General features: G+C 37.4%; 1 protein-coding gene across 2 annotated transcripts in view; it reads left to right on the forward strand.

The window, feature by feature from the left end:
- Adhfe1 (alcohol dehydrogenase iron containing 1) overlaps nucleotides 1-14405 on the forward strand; it is a 33409-nt gene extending 19004 nt beyond the window's left edge. Inside the window, exons 11-15 of one of the 2 annotated variants that reach the window (XR_011704689.1) lie at nucleotides 2662-2740; nucleotides 2957-3053; nucleotides 5968-6125; nucleotides 11174-11250; nucleotides 13139-13228. Coding sequence is in view for 1 of the 2 variants with exons in the window: in XM_027932865.2 (XP_027788666.1) it covers nucleotides 2662-2740; nucleotides 2957-3053; nucleotides 5968-6125; nucleotides 13139-13222 (418 nt within the window). In the remaining variant the exon portion in view is untranslated. Of the gene's footprint in view, nucleotides 1-2661; nucleotides 2741-2956; nucleotides 3054-5967; nucleotides 6126-11173; nucleotides 11251-13138 lie in introns of both variants that reach the window. The other variant, XM_027932865.2, reaches the window with a different exon arrangement.
- The last annotated feature ends 622 nt before the right edge of the window (nucleotides 14406-15027 follow it).

Raw genomic sequence — 15027 nt, forward strand, 5'->3', positions numbered from 1 at the left:
AACAAATATTTATAATTTAGGACTACTGGTAAAATTTAAATATGCTGTAGAATGAAAAAATTTAATTTAAAGTCCCTAAGTAGTCTCTTCATTTGAAATCAATTTTATTGGGTCACAGTTTTTTTTTAATAACAGTTTTTAAAGATATAACAGATACATCATACAATTCATCCATTTAGAGTGTACAATTCAATGATTTTTAGTATATAAACAGAGTTCTGCAACCATCAATTTTAGAACATCTTGTCCCAAAAGAAATCCCAGTCCCCTCAGCTGTCACCCAACAATCCCCCTACCTCCCTACTATTAAGAGGATACTGATCTACTTTTTCTATATAGAGATTTACCTATTCTCTATTCAATATGATTCTACTTTCTATATCTATAGATTTCTCTATTCTGTATGATTTAATTTATATGGTCTTTTGTATCCAGCTTGTTTTAATTAGCATAATATTCCAAGGTTCAGCCGTGTATCAGCATTTCATTCTTTTTATTGCCAAATAACATTCCGTTGGGCAGATATACCACATTTTATTTATCCATTCACCAGCTGATGGAGTTTGGATTGTTATGATTTGGGGCTATGATAAATAATGTTGCTGTGAGCATTCCTGTACCAGTTTTTGTGTATACATATTTTCATTTCTCTTATTTTATACATGGGAATGCAATTGTGGGATCATATGGTAATTCTGTGTTTCAATTTATGAGAAACTTCCAGACTGCACTGTTTTACATCCCCACCAAAAGTGGATCAGGGTTCTGATTTCTCCATAGCCTTGCCATGTGTCATAGATTCTTAAAATCTCAAATGCAGGATGCTTCCCCTAATCACTTATTTAAAAAAAGAGAGAGAGAGAGAGAGATCAGAATCTTGTCAATAGCCCAGAAATGATCTGTTTTATAGGAACTTTATTGATATGTTGCTTTAAAATTGAAAAGCAGTGAACACTGAGAACAAAAAAATGGACCTTTGCTAGGGTAAATGTAAGGAAATAGTCATCATCAAACTCTGCTGCTAATGAGAACATAATCTTGGTGTAACCATAACTTGGTTCAAACCTTTTCAAAAATCAAGTGAACTTTTGTACCCAGAGCCAGAAAAATATTTATACCTCTTAACCAACTAAATCACTACTAGGAATCTAGCCTAAAGAAATATCCATTATATGAGCCACAAATTTCTTTGTAAGAATGTTCACCTAGGTGTTATTTTTTTTAATTTCACATCTGCTGTATAATAAATTTCATAACAATTGCTTATGGATACAGAAAGGATATTGTGTTATTTATAATTAAAAATTTTTAGTGCAACCTAATTCCAATAATTAATGGTTAACTAAAGTATAATACTTTAAGAATAAAATCAGGCCCAAAAAAAGAAAGAAAGAAAGAAAAAAATAAAGCCATTAAAAATAATGTTTTTGAACATATTTATATGGGAAATGTTTAAAAAGACTATTAAGTAGCAAAAGCAATGCATAAAACTATGTGCACAATAAAATTATAATTAAACATGCATAAAATGACTAGAAGGAAATAGGACTACATAGGACTACCAACAGTTTTTGTCTTCTACAAAGAACATAGGCAACTGTTAAAATAAAAGCAACATTTTGTATATTGATAAAAAGTTACCTTTGAGACCTACATGAATCCTATTATATCACAAAAACACACCAGGCAATCATTTTCTGAGCCTACGACAGGTAAAACACATTTCAAAGTACCAACAACTCAGATAATCAATAACTTCCGGTTTGTTTCATGAAGGATGGGCTAGGAGCACTCTTTTCCCTTTCATAAATATTCGTATAGTTCACCAAAATAATTCTTGCCGTGAAATGTAAATAAGTGAAAAGTCATCCAATAATCCATTTTTTAAAAAATATTTATTTTTTATTTGTAGTTGGACACAATATCTTTATTTTATTCACTTATTTTTATGTGGTGCTGAGGATGGAACCGAGGGTCTCATACATCCGAGGCGAGCATTCTACCGCTGAGCCACAACCCAGCCCCCAATAATCCATTAAAAAAAAAAAACTACAGATCATTTTACTCATGAAAACATTTCATTTTTACCAAATTAATTGTAAATATACTAACTTGTCACAATATTTATCTTCTGAATCATTTAGTATACTATAACATCTTCCTATTTGTTCACTAAGAATCCAAGAGGATATAAAGATTTTCAGTAAAAACAAAAACTATGATGGTTTTTCTTGATGACAAACTAAGTCTAAACAAATCCTTAAGTTAGAATGTAAGCAAGAGAAATCAGTTGAACTAACAACCTCTCAGACTAGACTAACACATTATGATTCAATGCCCTTGGAAAGGAATGGCATTGAAAGGATCTATCAGTTACTGGAAGGATGAATCCCTGGTAGTCCAGCTTGCATGTTGTTGAATGGCCTACAATTCTACGATCGTAGAATTTGAATTTGATTGTCGAATTTGAACATTTCACAAGTTTTATTAATGAATACACTGAACTTGGAGTGAATCACAGTGGTCCTTACATCCAAGAAAAAAAGAATATATATCTCTGTGTGAAGGGCCCCCCCCACATAAGAGTGTCTTTGTGTAATTGATATGAATTCTGATATTTGTATGTCAACTTAAGCATCTTTTTTTTTTTTTCTTTTCTAGCCATGGAATGTCCTACCCAATTTCAGGTTTAGTGAAGACATATAAAGCAAAAGATTACAATGTGGATCACCCACTGGTGGTAAAAATAATTAACAAAAATTATTTTATTAAATCTTATATTCCTCACAATTTCCTGGAGGTTGAATCCAGAGCATCATGCATGCAACCCCTGAGATCTCTATCACTGAGCTATACCTCCCAACCCATATTTGTCAATTCTTGACTGCATGGAATATAGGTTAAAGTAATACCCGGAGAATGCAAGAGGAAGAACGGTTTTACTGTCTCTCCACAGCCCCATGGCCTTTCTGTGGTTCTCACATCCCCAGCAGTGTTCACGTTCACAGCCCAGATGTTTCCAGAGCGGCACCTGGAGACAGCAGAAATATTGGGTATGAACCATTACTCATAAATCTGTGACCCACACAGGTGGAGCATTTCCTAGGATTGCTTCTGAAGGTAACCATAAAGAATAATGCCAAAATATGTTGCTTTGGAGTGGCTTAAAAAAATATCAGTGACTTGTTCAAAGCCCTATGTAAGCACTAAAATACCATAATTTTTTTGTTTCTAAGAGTCTGATAAGAATGAAACAGAACCAAATATTGATTATTTTAAATTTGTAGTAATATTATTTTCTCTGCTTTCATGCTCAAGGAAAGTTTAACTCTGTACCTACTATTAATTTATAGTTGTTTTTTGCCAAGTGGAATTGATAGTAACATGAATCTAAATCTGGAAGCAAGAATAAATTCCCAATCACAGTGAATCTGAATGAGAAACTTTATTAAAAAGATCCCGAATGAACTGTTCGCCATACTTTAGAATAAATCAGATCTATTATAAGACATTCACAGTCCCTTCTTAATCTTACCAGAAATAAAAATTATATTCCGATAGCTGTAGTAGAAAGGAAAATGTTGGTGTTTTTCTGACATGAGAACTCTTTTAAGCAGACTCGAGTATTTGATTAATTTGCAAACCACCTTATTCCCCTGCTCAGGTTTAGGGTGGGGAAGGAAAGGCTAAAAAGAAAACTTCATTATGCTGCTGGAGCTCCAGCCGTTGGAGAGAGACTGTTTCCAAGGAGGTGGGAATGACCGCAGACATCCTCTGCAAGCTCGGCTTCCCCTTCACTCCCCTCACACACTTACCCATTTGTGCTCAGAGTTCCAGGGGCTGTGCTGAGCATATTAATGTCTGCCTCCTAGGACCCAGAGCCAGCCCCAGGCTTGATTTCCAGCATATGCTGTGAGAACATGCCACCAACTTTATGAAGATCTTGTGTCCCCTTTCCCTTTTAGAAGGGAGATGTCCTTCAGCCTCAGGCTGGGACACAGTTGCCTTTGTAAATATGCAAACAGTACAAATGGTTGAAATAAGGGAGCAAATCACAGATTGCATTCATGGAAAATGGGAAAAATATTAGAGAACTTAAAGTGCACATTCCACACAACCACCAACATTACTGAGAAAGCCCTTCCTCTGTTAGACAAGATCCAGGCTAGAAGAACCCATGGGTTTTTCTCCTCCTTACACAGGAAATTTTCATATTAGTCCCATATTTGGCCATTAAATATTTTGATTTTCTATGTAATCTCAGATTTTCTTAGGTTTAGGACAATGGATTATCTTTCTTACCCCCCTTTGTCCCCCCCCCCCCCACCTCTTTCTCGCCTCTCTCTTTTTCCTAAAAACACTTCATAGGAAAACCCAGAGATTTTGATGGTGTGTTTTATGGCAGCCGTCCTAGAACATAAAAACATCACAAATGGGATGGGGCTGGGGTTGTGGCTCAGTGGTAGAGCGTATGCTTTGCACGTGTGAGGCACTGGGTTCGTTCCTCAGCACCACATAAAAAATAAAATAAAGGTATTGTGTCCATCTACAACTTAAAAATATTTTTTTTTTAAAAAATCACAAACCCTGCATTGAATGTCACCTCTCCCTAATCCATGTTTTAGCTGCTGCTCTCCTGGTTCAATTTACCCCTTTCCCTAGATTAATAAAACTGTTCTCACTTCATAGAAAGGAAAGCTTAAACTGATTTAATAATATGCTCCAACATGTAGGTGAACAGAACGTTCTAGTCTCCTTCAGAGGCACTTTGGATAAACTTCATGCAGTGCTGCCTTCTGTTCACAGAGTGCTTTGCTTCTTGTCAGTGAAGGTGCCCATTCAAAAGATGGGGAACAAGGCAGGTGCTTCCTCTGGGAATTTTCACCCTCCAGGTGGACAGAACCCCATGGCTCTTCCAGACTTACATCTCTAGGATTATAAGTATTAATTATTAATTATGTAAAAACTTTGTCCTTACAAATCTCCAAACCTTGGCAACCTTCTTACCTCTTCACTGTTATCATTAATACCTATACATGAAGCAGGGTTTTCTGAGAGGCTTCATGTTCTTGCTTGTGCCCAGCTGGTACTGTAATATTTATTAAAAGGAAACTTCCCTGCCCTTTGGCAACAAAGACAAAAATAAAAAGAAAGTTTCTAGCTATAAAAAGGAAATATTTCCCTCCCTGGTCACTGTTACACATTTTTGTTATACTATTTTCTTCCTTTTTGGCAATTAATGTGGGAGTTTTGGTACTTTTATATCTTTGTCTCACAAGGCTTTTACAAAGGGTCCCTTCCTCCTCCTTCTCCTCCTCCCTCTTCCCCCCTCTTTTCCCCCCTCTTTCTACTCCCCCCACCCCATGGTGTGTGTGTGTGTGTGTGTGTGTGTGTGTGTTACTAGAGATTTAACCCAGGGCCCTGCACATGCTAGGCAAGTGCTCAACCATTGAGCCACATCCCCAGTTCCAGGTCTTGACTTTTTTTAAGATGTTGCATGAGAAAAGACATGAAACATGCACACCTCTAGATGTCAGCAAATTCCAAGCCTTGAAAATCACATAAGCTGTGTTTCACCTACAAATGCTCCTTCCTCCTCCCCAAGTACCAGACTTCTTTTCTGGTTTCCTTTCTGTAGCTTTCTTTATTGCTTCTGTACCTCTTTCCCACCACCCAAAGGCTGAGCAGGTAGGAATTGACAGTTCCTTAGAAATGTGAGAGTCAATTTAAGAGCCCTGGCAGACTTTTTTTTTCTTGCAGAGGCCCTGGGCTTCTCAGTCTTGCCTTGCCAACACGTTTTCTGTGGGGTTGATCATTGGCCATTGAGCCACCTTGAGGGAGGCACAGTGATGCCCTCATCCTTGGCATTTGGAAATGGATAAGAGTACACATGTTGTATCTGACTGATCTTGTGCCTTCCTCTCCGCCTACACCCTCTCTCCCCAGTGTGCATTTTGTGTCTTCTAGGAGCGGACATTCGCACTGCCAAGATCCAAGATGCTGGGCCTGTATTGGCAGATGCACTCCGGAAATTCTTATTTGATTTAAATGTTGATGATGGCCTCGCTGCCATTGGTTACTCCAAGGCCGACATCCCTGCATTAGTGAAAGGAACGTTGCCCCAGGTAAGAGGCACAGCATGGTCCTCACTCCTGCTAAGAAGCACAGAGCTTCCAGAAAAATATGTTTCATTTGGGGTGGGTTAGGGGGAGATAGAGACATAGGGTTCTGCAGCTGGTCTCAGGTTTCCTCCACAGCAGTTCTCCATTGGGAAGGGGCCCAGGCTCCTTTGCCTTTATGTTATTCCATAGAAGTGTGGTTTAGGTGAGGATTTTATGGTAAAACTGAAAGGATTCTTTATGGAAATTTGAGGGGAAAACAACCCAAATCAACCCTGAACTAAGGCAAAATTTCCCTATTTCTGTTCTTTTAAGATTCCCCTGTAAAATAGCACAAAGCTGTTCAAAAGGACTGCTGATGTTATTTTCCATTATAAAGAGTGACAAATTCCTACTATTTTGTGACAAATGAGCACGCCATTTAAGTTGAAACTATTACAAAATTGCTTTGGAATGAATTTGGAAGATTGTATATTTTATACAAATGTTATTTTCTCTGGGTCTTATTTCATTTACTTAAACTTTGCTAAAGAATATCAAGTGAGCTGCAGTTCTTTATTTGGCAGAATCATATAGATGTATTAACTTCCCTCTCCCAAGAATCTCATGAAGAGAGTTGATCCTTTGTTGGAACTCTCAAGCTGATACATCAGATGCTAATGGGCCAAGACTCTGTTCATTGCAGTTCATCACCAAGTAGAGAGCTCAGAGCCATGAGAGCTTGGTTGGTGGGCCACACGGTGTTCACCATGCCTGGAATTATATGGCAAGACAGGGATCATTTTAATATTGTGGGGCTCTTCTGTCCAAAGTTAAGGCATTTGTGGGCCTCTCCCTGACCTTGAAACAAAGCTAAATCTGGAATATCCTGCATGGCATCCTGCATACTATAAGTAGCAGTGCTCTTTTCCCTCTTACTCCAGGTAGTAAAGACTTTGAACTAACTGCTTCATCCCCATGTATCAGTGTGTAGAATGTTGACAGTCTCACCACTCACGTAAGATATTTGTATAGATCTGGCTCACTGGCTCATATTTCCACCAGGAGCCATGTAGGCAATCAACAAAGTCATTTAATACAACAGGAAGTAGTGGGGACTTTGGTAAACTGGAAAGCATGTGACCCATCTAATTGGGTGAACAGCTATTCTGCAATTCTTATCACCAAGCAGAAATTCAGGTCCTTCTATTGGTAGAACTTCCAATTTCAAGAAAAATAAGCAATCCAGATGTTCCTACTGAGTTTGCCCTGGTTTCCCTATGTACAAATGAATCATAGACCATGAGCCACCAGTTTCCCAGATTTAGATTAAAGTCCAGTGAATCCAGTTGTATCTAAAAATATAAATGATGGGCTGCGGTTGTGGCTCAGTGGCAGAGTGCTTGCCTCACATGTGTGGGGCACTGGGTTTGATTCTCAGCACCGAATATAAATTTAAAAAGATAAATATACATCAACAACTAAAAAATAGTTTAAAATAATGAAAAAAATAAAAATAAAATATAATTGAATGTAAAAAAAAAAAAAAGTGTAGCGCAGCCCTGAGCCATCCTACAAATTCTTAGTTCTAACTCATAAGTCCAAGAGACAAAATAGCCAAAAGATAAGACCTTGTGAGACCATCACAATTACTTTATCCAAACTTACTAGACTATAAGTTCCATGAGGGCAGGAATTTAGCTCCTAGCACAACCTAAAAAACATGCTAAATAAACACATACCTGCAGACCCTTCCTCTTACAGCCTCTGTCCAGATGAGCTAAGTGGCTAGGTGGTAGTAACTTTTTGAGATGTTTCCTCAGATTGACTAACTAGGACTCAGCCAAAGTCAGGGGTACCATGAAGGCCTGTCCAGGGACACCACAGACTGAGTGGTCTTCCTGATTTTAATAGCACAGTCTCAGTAACACTATCTATTCTGCAAGGGCCCTCTATAAAGTTATGCTTGTTTAACCCAGGACAGTATTCAAAAATGTGTGTTTGTCTGCTTCCAAGAATGGTATCTATGATTTTTAGATGAAACTGTATAGTATTCTTAGCCATTTAATAGCTGGTGACAGTGCACTTCCCCTCCATCAACACACATTGGCAAGTTTTCACTGTTCTAATTCTACTGTGCTCAGACCTTCACTTTCAAGAGCTATTCCAGACTATAACATTTAGTCTGGAAACATTGGAGACCATCCACTAAAATAGTAAGTTAATTAGGTATTATTCTGGATGCCTTCATGTACATGTCATAGAGAGAAATCATAGAAGCAAAACCTTAATTAGACAAAATGAATTTCTTAGTTTCACAAAAGATGGGAGGTAAATGCAATCTTTTGAATGTAAGTCATGTCACAAAGTAGGAAGCCAGATTTCCCTTGATCTGTTTTCATAAAGCAACCCCAAGGTGTATACTGCCTTTCCCCCTTTGATCATATTTGCATGATTAGGAGAAACAGTTGAAGTTAATTAACTAGCACTGGTTCCATTTTGGAGTCAATGGGATAGATATATGCACATATTCATAGACTCCTAGGACTTTAAAGGGGATCTTAGAAATGAGCTTGTCTATTCTGCAGATGAAGAATGACTGTGGGGTTTTGTTTTATTTTGCATTTTGGCAGCAGTGAACATTTTACAGAGAGGTTATTGCAACTTCAGAATTTTACACGCCTAGTAAACCGATCTTCACTTTTTAGTGTCTACGGGATTTAAGGCAGGGAGGAGGATAGACTAGTCCCTTAAAGGACATTGCCAGAGAGTTTATTTCATAGAGTCAGTGTCTGATAAAGGTTCTTTTATGTTCAGCAACCAGGGACCAGTTTTCTCTGGAAGGAACAACCAGGCCTGTATTCTTGACCAAACACCACAGCCCTTACTGGTGGCAGCAAATAGTGGCCCTGTGTACAGAGGCTTCCAACTGCCGTAGCTAGGCTGCAAGGAGAGCAGGCAAAAATAAATTAATCTTCCAAGATGAATTTCTGAAACCCCTGGAAAGAAACATTTACATTTCAAATCAAAACATTTCATTACTGAGGAGAGCTGCCTACCCGAATGAGCACTTCCACTCCCTGGTAGACAGGGCAGCTGAAATGTTGTTATTTTATGAATGTGCTAAAAGTAGAAGTCTGAATTTACTTCGGTGCCCATGTTAATCAGTTGTTCTTGGTCTTACATGTCTATAAATAACCGCACGTTGCTTAACACGTCTTCATTCTGAGTTTAGCTTTCATATGGCAGAGCTGATTTGTCTAGCGAGACATCACAAACTTTGTCTTTGCCCGCATTTAACCACTCTCTGGGGGCTAGAGATATGAAAGAGCAATTCTGCTTAGGCATGGCCCCAGGTCCTTCTGAGAGTCCTGAACTGTGTGACTAAAGATAAACCCAGATTGTGTAAAGGGACTTTGAGCTTATCAGATAAGACTCATTATAACAGAGTAATGTGGAGATAATCATCATATGTGGCCATAGAAAATGCTGAACTTCTGCTCTCAACCCTGCTGTAAACATAGATAGATGATAGATAGAAGAACCATGAACAAGCCTTTGCCTTGCTGTGGATTTTCAAAATTCCTTAGGGTCTCTGGAGGATCTGCTGGGATGTAAAATTTTGCTTTTGCCTCACTCATATTCATCAATATTGTCCCTCACCTTTTTCCAAATATCCATCCATTCATCCATCCTTTTTATTTTCAATTATTTTTAATTGTGGACACATGTACATAAAACATAAAATTTACCATTCTAATTAATTTTACACATATAACTCAGTGCTATTAAGTATATTCAGTGTTATACAGCCAAACATTTCCAGAACTTTCTTTTATCATTCCAAATAGCTATACATCCCTTAAACAACAATTCCCCCTTCTCCCAGCCTTTGGTAACTTCTATTCTACCTTCTATCTCTGAATTTGCCTATTCTAGGTACCTCATTTAAGTAGAATTTCACAATATTTTTCCTTTTGTGACTGACTTATTTCATTTATCATAATGTCTTCACTGTTCATGCATGTTATAGCATGTGTCAGAATTTCATTCCTGCTCATGTCTGAATAATATTTCATTGTATAGGCACATCCCATTTTGTTTATCCATTCACATGTTGATGGACATGGGTTGTGTCCATCTTTTGGCCATTATGAATAATGCTATGAACATTGATGTGTAGTTGTCTATTTGAGTCCCTGCTTTCTTTTGAGTATAAACCTAGGAGTAGAATTAGACCATATAGTAATTCTACGTTTAACTTTTTGAGGAATTGATAAACTGTTTTCCATAGTGGCTGAATCATTTTATATTTTCATTAACAATACATGCAGTTCCAATTTCTCCACCTCTCCACCAACACTCCTTATTTTCCATTTTATAATAGTTCATCTCAATAGGTGTGAAGTGGTATCTAGTTAAGGCTTTGATTTGTGTTTCCCTGATGATTAATAATACTGAGCATGTTGTCATGCATTTACTGGCTATTTATTTTCTTTGGAGAAATATTTATTCAAGTTATTTGCTCATTTTTGAATTGAGTGGTTTAGGGTTTTGTTGTTGTTACTGTTGTTGAATTGTAGAAATCATTTTTAAATTCTGGACATTTATCCCTGATCAGATATATGATTGCAAATATTTTCTCCTGTTTTGTGAGTTATCTTTATCCCTCTTGTTAGTATCTTGATGCACAAAAGTTTTAAATTTTTGTCTAGTCCAGATTATCTGGTTTTTCCCTTATTGCCTGTGTTTTTCATCTCATATCCAAAATATCTTTGCCAATTCCAAGGTCATGAAGTTCTCCCCCTTTGTATTCTTCTAAGAGTTTTAAGGTTTGTGCTCTTATTTCTGGGGGTTTAGACCCATTTGGAGTTGATATTTTAAAAAAATTTTTTTAGTTGTAGAGGGACATAATACCTTTATTTTATTTATTTATTTTTATGTGGTAATACTCAGATCAAACCCAGTGCCTCACACACTTTAAGCAAGCATTCTACCACTGAGTCACAACCCCAGCCCTGAGTTGATTTTTTAACGTTTCCTTCTTTCTTTTTCTTTTTTTAAATTTTTTTTAGTTGTAGATGGACACACAATATCTTTATTTATTTTTATGTGGAGCTGAGGATGGAACCCAGTGTCCCACACATTCGAGGCAAGTACTTTACCACTGAGCTGTAGCCCCAGCCCTCCTTCTTTCTTTTTATCTTTCTTTTCTTTTTTTAAATATTTTTTTAGTTGTAGTTGGACACAATACCTTTATTCTATTTATTTATTTTTATGTGGTGCTGAGGATAGAACCCAGCACCTCACACATGCTAGGCGAGCGCTCTACCACTGAGCCACAGCCACAGCCCCTCATCTTTCTTTTAACTGAAAAATACTCTTTGATATCTACCATATATCATGCATTGTTTGGGATACAGCAAAGAGGAAAATAAAGTCCCTTTCTTCCTTCCTGGATCTTATGTTCTAGTGAGGGGGGAGACAGACAATGAACATCTATAAATAAGATATAAACAAAATAATTTCAGATAGTGATTAATGATGTGAAGGAAAAACCTGGATGATGAGACAGAGAGTAACCTTGCAAGGATGATGTGGTGGGAACCCCAGCAAGGTAATGAAGTCTTTTGTGAGAAGTCCTCTGCTTGGTGGCAGCTACATGAAGCTCTGCAGGCAGAGGGGAAAGCCAAACATTTAAAAGGAACAGTGGGACCAAGTGAGATGAGACAATGGGAGAGGAGAGAGCTGGGGTGAGAAGCAAGACCAGGCTAGGGCAGCATCAGAGATTATAATTTTGCTCTAATCACAACAAGGAGATTATCCAAGAGTTTTAAGCACTGGGATGGTGTGATAAGATTTAAAAGGGGGAGGGGGGCATCATTAGGGCCGCTTTGGAGAAAATTACCTCTAGGGGGCGATAGTGGAGCAAAAGTGGAAAAGGCTGTCAGGCAGCACAGGCGCATAATGGTGTCTGCAACAGGAGGTGAGAAGTGCTCTAGATTGGGGATTCATTTCGGGCGTAGGTCAAACAGATTTGCTGATGGGTTGAACCTGCAGAGCAAGGAAAAGAGAACTCACGGCTAGCTCCTAAGTTTTCATCTGAGCTACTGGGTGTCATTTCTGAGTTGAAAAATGGGAGGGGTAGGCCAACTCTGGTCTTGTACATATAACCTTTGAGATGTCAATATCTCCCCTCCCCACCATCTTCATTAACTCAACAAGTAACTCTTGAGCATCTACTTTCTGTGTGTCAAGTGTTCTGGTCACCACTAGGGTGTAGAGCAGTGAACACAACTGAGCTCTCCCCATAATGAGCCTCCCTGTTTACCAGGTATGCTCCCGTGAAAGTGGGAGCCCCTTACTCATTTAGACCACATAGTAGTCATCATACCTTCTAGTCCCCTATCCCAGAGGGATAAATACCACTGAAGGAGTAAAAATAGCCATAGGATGTGCAGGCTGTTTGCTGACTTGACTCATAATAATCATTGAAAAACTGGGCAAATCACTAAACTAGTTTGGGAAAGGAGAGGTAAAACGTTAGTTTATAGGAATAAAGAAATCGCTTGTTGCACACAGCCTGATGGCTCATGTCCTACAGAATTTCTTTTGAATATACCTTAAGTCCATGTTGCAAAATATATGGTCTTAGAAGTCAAGGACAAATAGTTTTGTTTTCTTTAGCAGCACTCTCTGTGCCTGGGACAGGACTCTCTGCCCTTGGAGAATTGGCAGAGGTTGTTGACAGACCCGGTTTGGTTGTTAGAGAAGGTGTTTTCTGTATGACTGGTTTGATTTTATACATTTGTCCAGGGCAGAAGGCAAGGGGCAATAGCTTTTGAAAGCTCCTTGGGAAAGAGGCATGACTTGATAAGCCTCTGAGTTGGTAATTAGCTAATACACAGCATACAAGAAATGGTTTTAAAGATATGACTATTATCAAATCATTCTTTCTTAAGACTACGTTAATGTACATAACAAGTAACTTTTACAGTCTTTTGCAAGCCCTGAGTAACTCCTTTTATTTACTGTTTCAGGAAAGGGTCACCAAGCTTGCTCCCCGTCCCCAGTCAGAAGAGGATCTATCTGCTCTGTTTGAAGCATCAATGAAACTGTACTAGTTGCCATTTTAATTGAAAGAATTGCCAGCATCCACTGTAGTTCTGAGAACAGAAGTTGACCTGGCTAGAGAATTGTCTTTTCATCTCCACACATAACTTACTTGCTACAGTTTGAATGTAATAGATATAAATTTATCCTAGGAGATTCCCTGATGTTCAAGCTATTTCCATAAAATAAGCTAGACAAATGCTCACTATATCAGACCCGTGGCCCAGACTTCAGGTGTTAGTGTTCTTGTGCCAACTCCACAGAATACTCTGCCTCTATTCCATGTGTCAAATGGGCAAAAACTCAGTATTTTAAAAATATGTAAATGTACTTATGCTGTGCCCAGTATGCCTAGAAATTTATCCTATAGAAAGACTAGCACAAGAGGCAGGGTCTGTAGCTCAGTGGTAGAGCACTTGCCTAGTATATGTGAAGCACTGGGTTCAATCCTTAGCACCACATAAAAATAAATAAAATAAAGGCATTCTGTCCATTTACAACTATAAAAAAAATTTAAATACTAGCACAAGTCTATAAAGAAATATGATGAGGTGTTTCTGGAAAGATTTTTTTAAATATATTAATTTATTTTTACATGGTGCTGAGGATCGAACCTAGTTCCTCACACATGTGAGGCAGGCGCTCTACCACTGAGCTACAGCCCCAGCTCCTGGAAAGATTTTTTTTGAGTAACAAAAACCGAAACAATCTATATATTCATTAAGCTACATGGTAGTCATCACATCTTCTAGTCCCCTACCCCAGAAGGATAACAGACCACTAAGGAAGTATAAATAGCCACAGGAAGTGCAGGCTGTCTTTGCTGACTTGACTCACAACATTTTTTAAAAAATCAAGCAAATCACTAAATTGGTTTAGAAAATGAGAGATAATTAATAGTATATAGATTAATAAATCATTAATCGTATATATATGATCAACCAATAAATAATTAATAGTATACAGGTGAATAAACCATAATGTATTTAAGCAGTGGAGTATTATGGTATTATTATAAGAATGAAATAAATCTGTTGGAAATATGTCTATTATATAACGAATGTTGGAAAAAACAAGTTGTAGAAAAATTAAACTTTGGTATAATGTGATTTGTACTTTTTCAACTATATGTAAACACATGTCTACATGTAGAAAAGATGCACATGAAAATATTAAAAGTTATCATTGGAAAAATTTGGAGTATAGAGAAAATGTTTACTTTATATTTTATAAGCATCTATATTGCTTGGATTTGTTAAAACAAGAGATTTTCTAATTTTTAAAAAAGGAGAAAGAAGGGATAGAGGTGTAACTCAATGGTAGTGCCCAAGGTAAGCATAAGACTTTACCAACAAATTTCATCTACACCTTGCAGAATAAATCTAGCTAAAGTTCTTTCTAGCTTTTCGAGAAAAATCATTGAGTATGACATGAGAAGTTGTATGTGAATGAGGCAGAAAATAGAAAACTCTTTGCTAATCTGAGATCCTTAGGAAACTTTAGTAAAGGTTGTTAATGAATGTCTCAAAATATATGTGGCATAGCAAAAAATATATGTATGTATATGTATAGTGCATATTATATACATATACACATATATAACTTTATATATGCATAGATATTTACATGGTTTTTTCCCTCCCCCGCCAAAAAAAAAGGATCCAGATAAATTAAAGAATTCCTAAAATACAGTTATCCCACTATATCCTTAAAAGATTGGTTCCAGAACTCCACACAGATACCAAACTCTGTAAATACTCAAGTCCCTTATATAAAATGACACAGTACTTGCATATATCCTATGCACATCCTCCCA

The sequence above is a fragment of the Marmota flaviventris genome, chromosome 15, assembly GCF_047511675.1.
Source record: "Marmota flaviventris isolate mMarFla1 chromosome 15, mMarFla1.hap1, whole genome shotgun sequence".
NCBI lineage: Eukaryota > Metazoa > Chordata > Mammalia > Rodentia > Sciuridae > Marmota > Marmota flaviventris.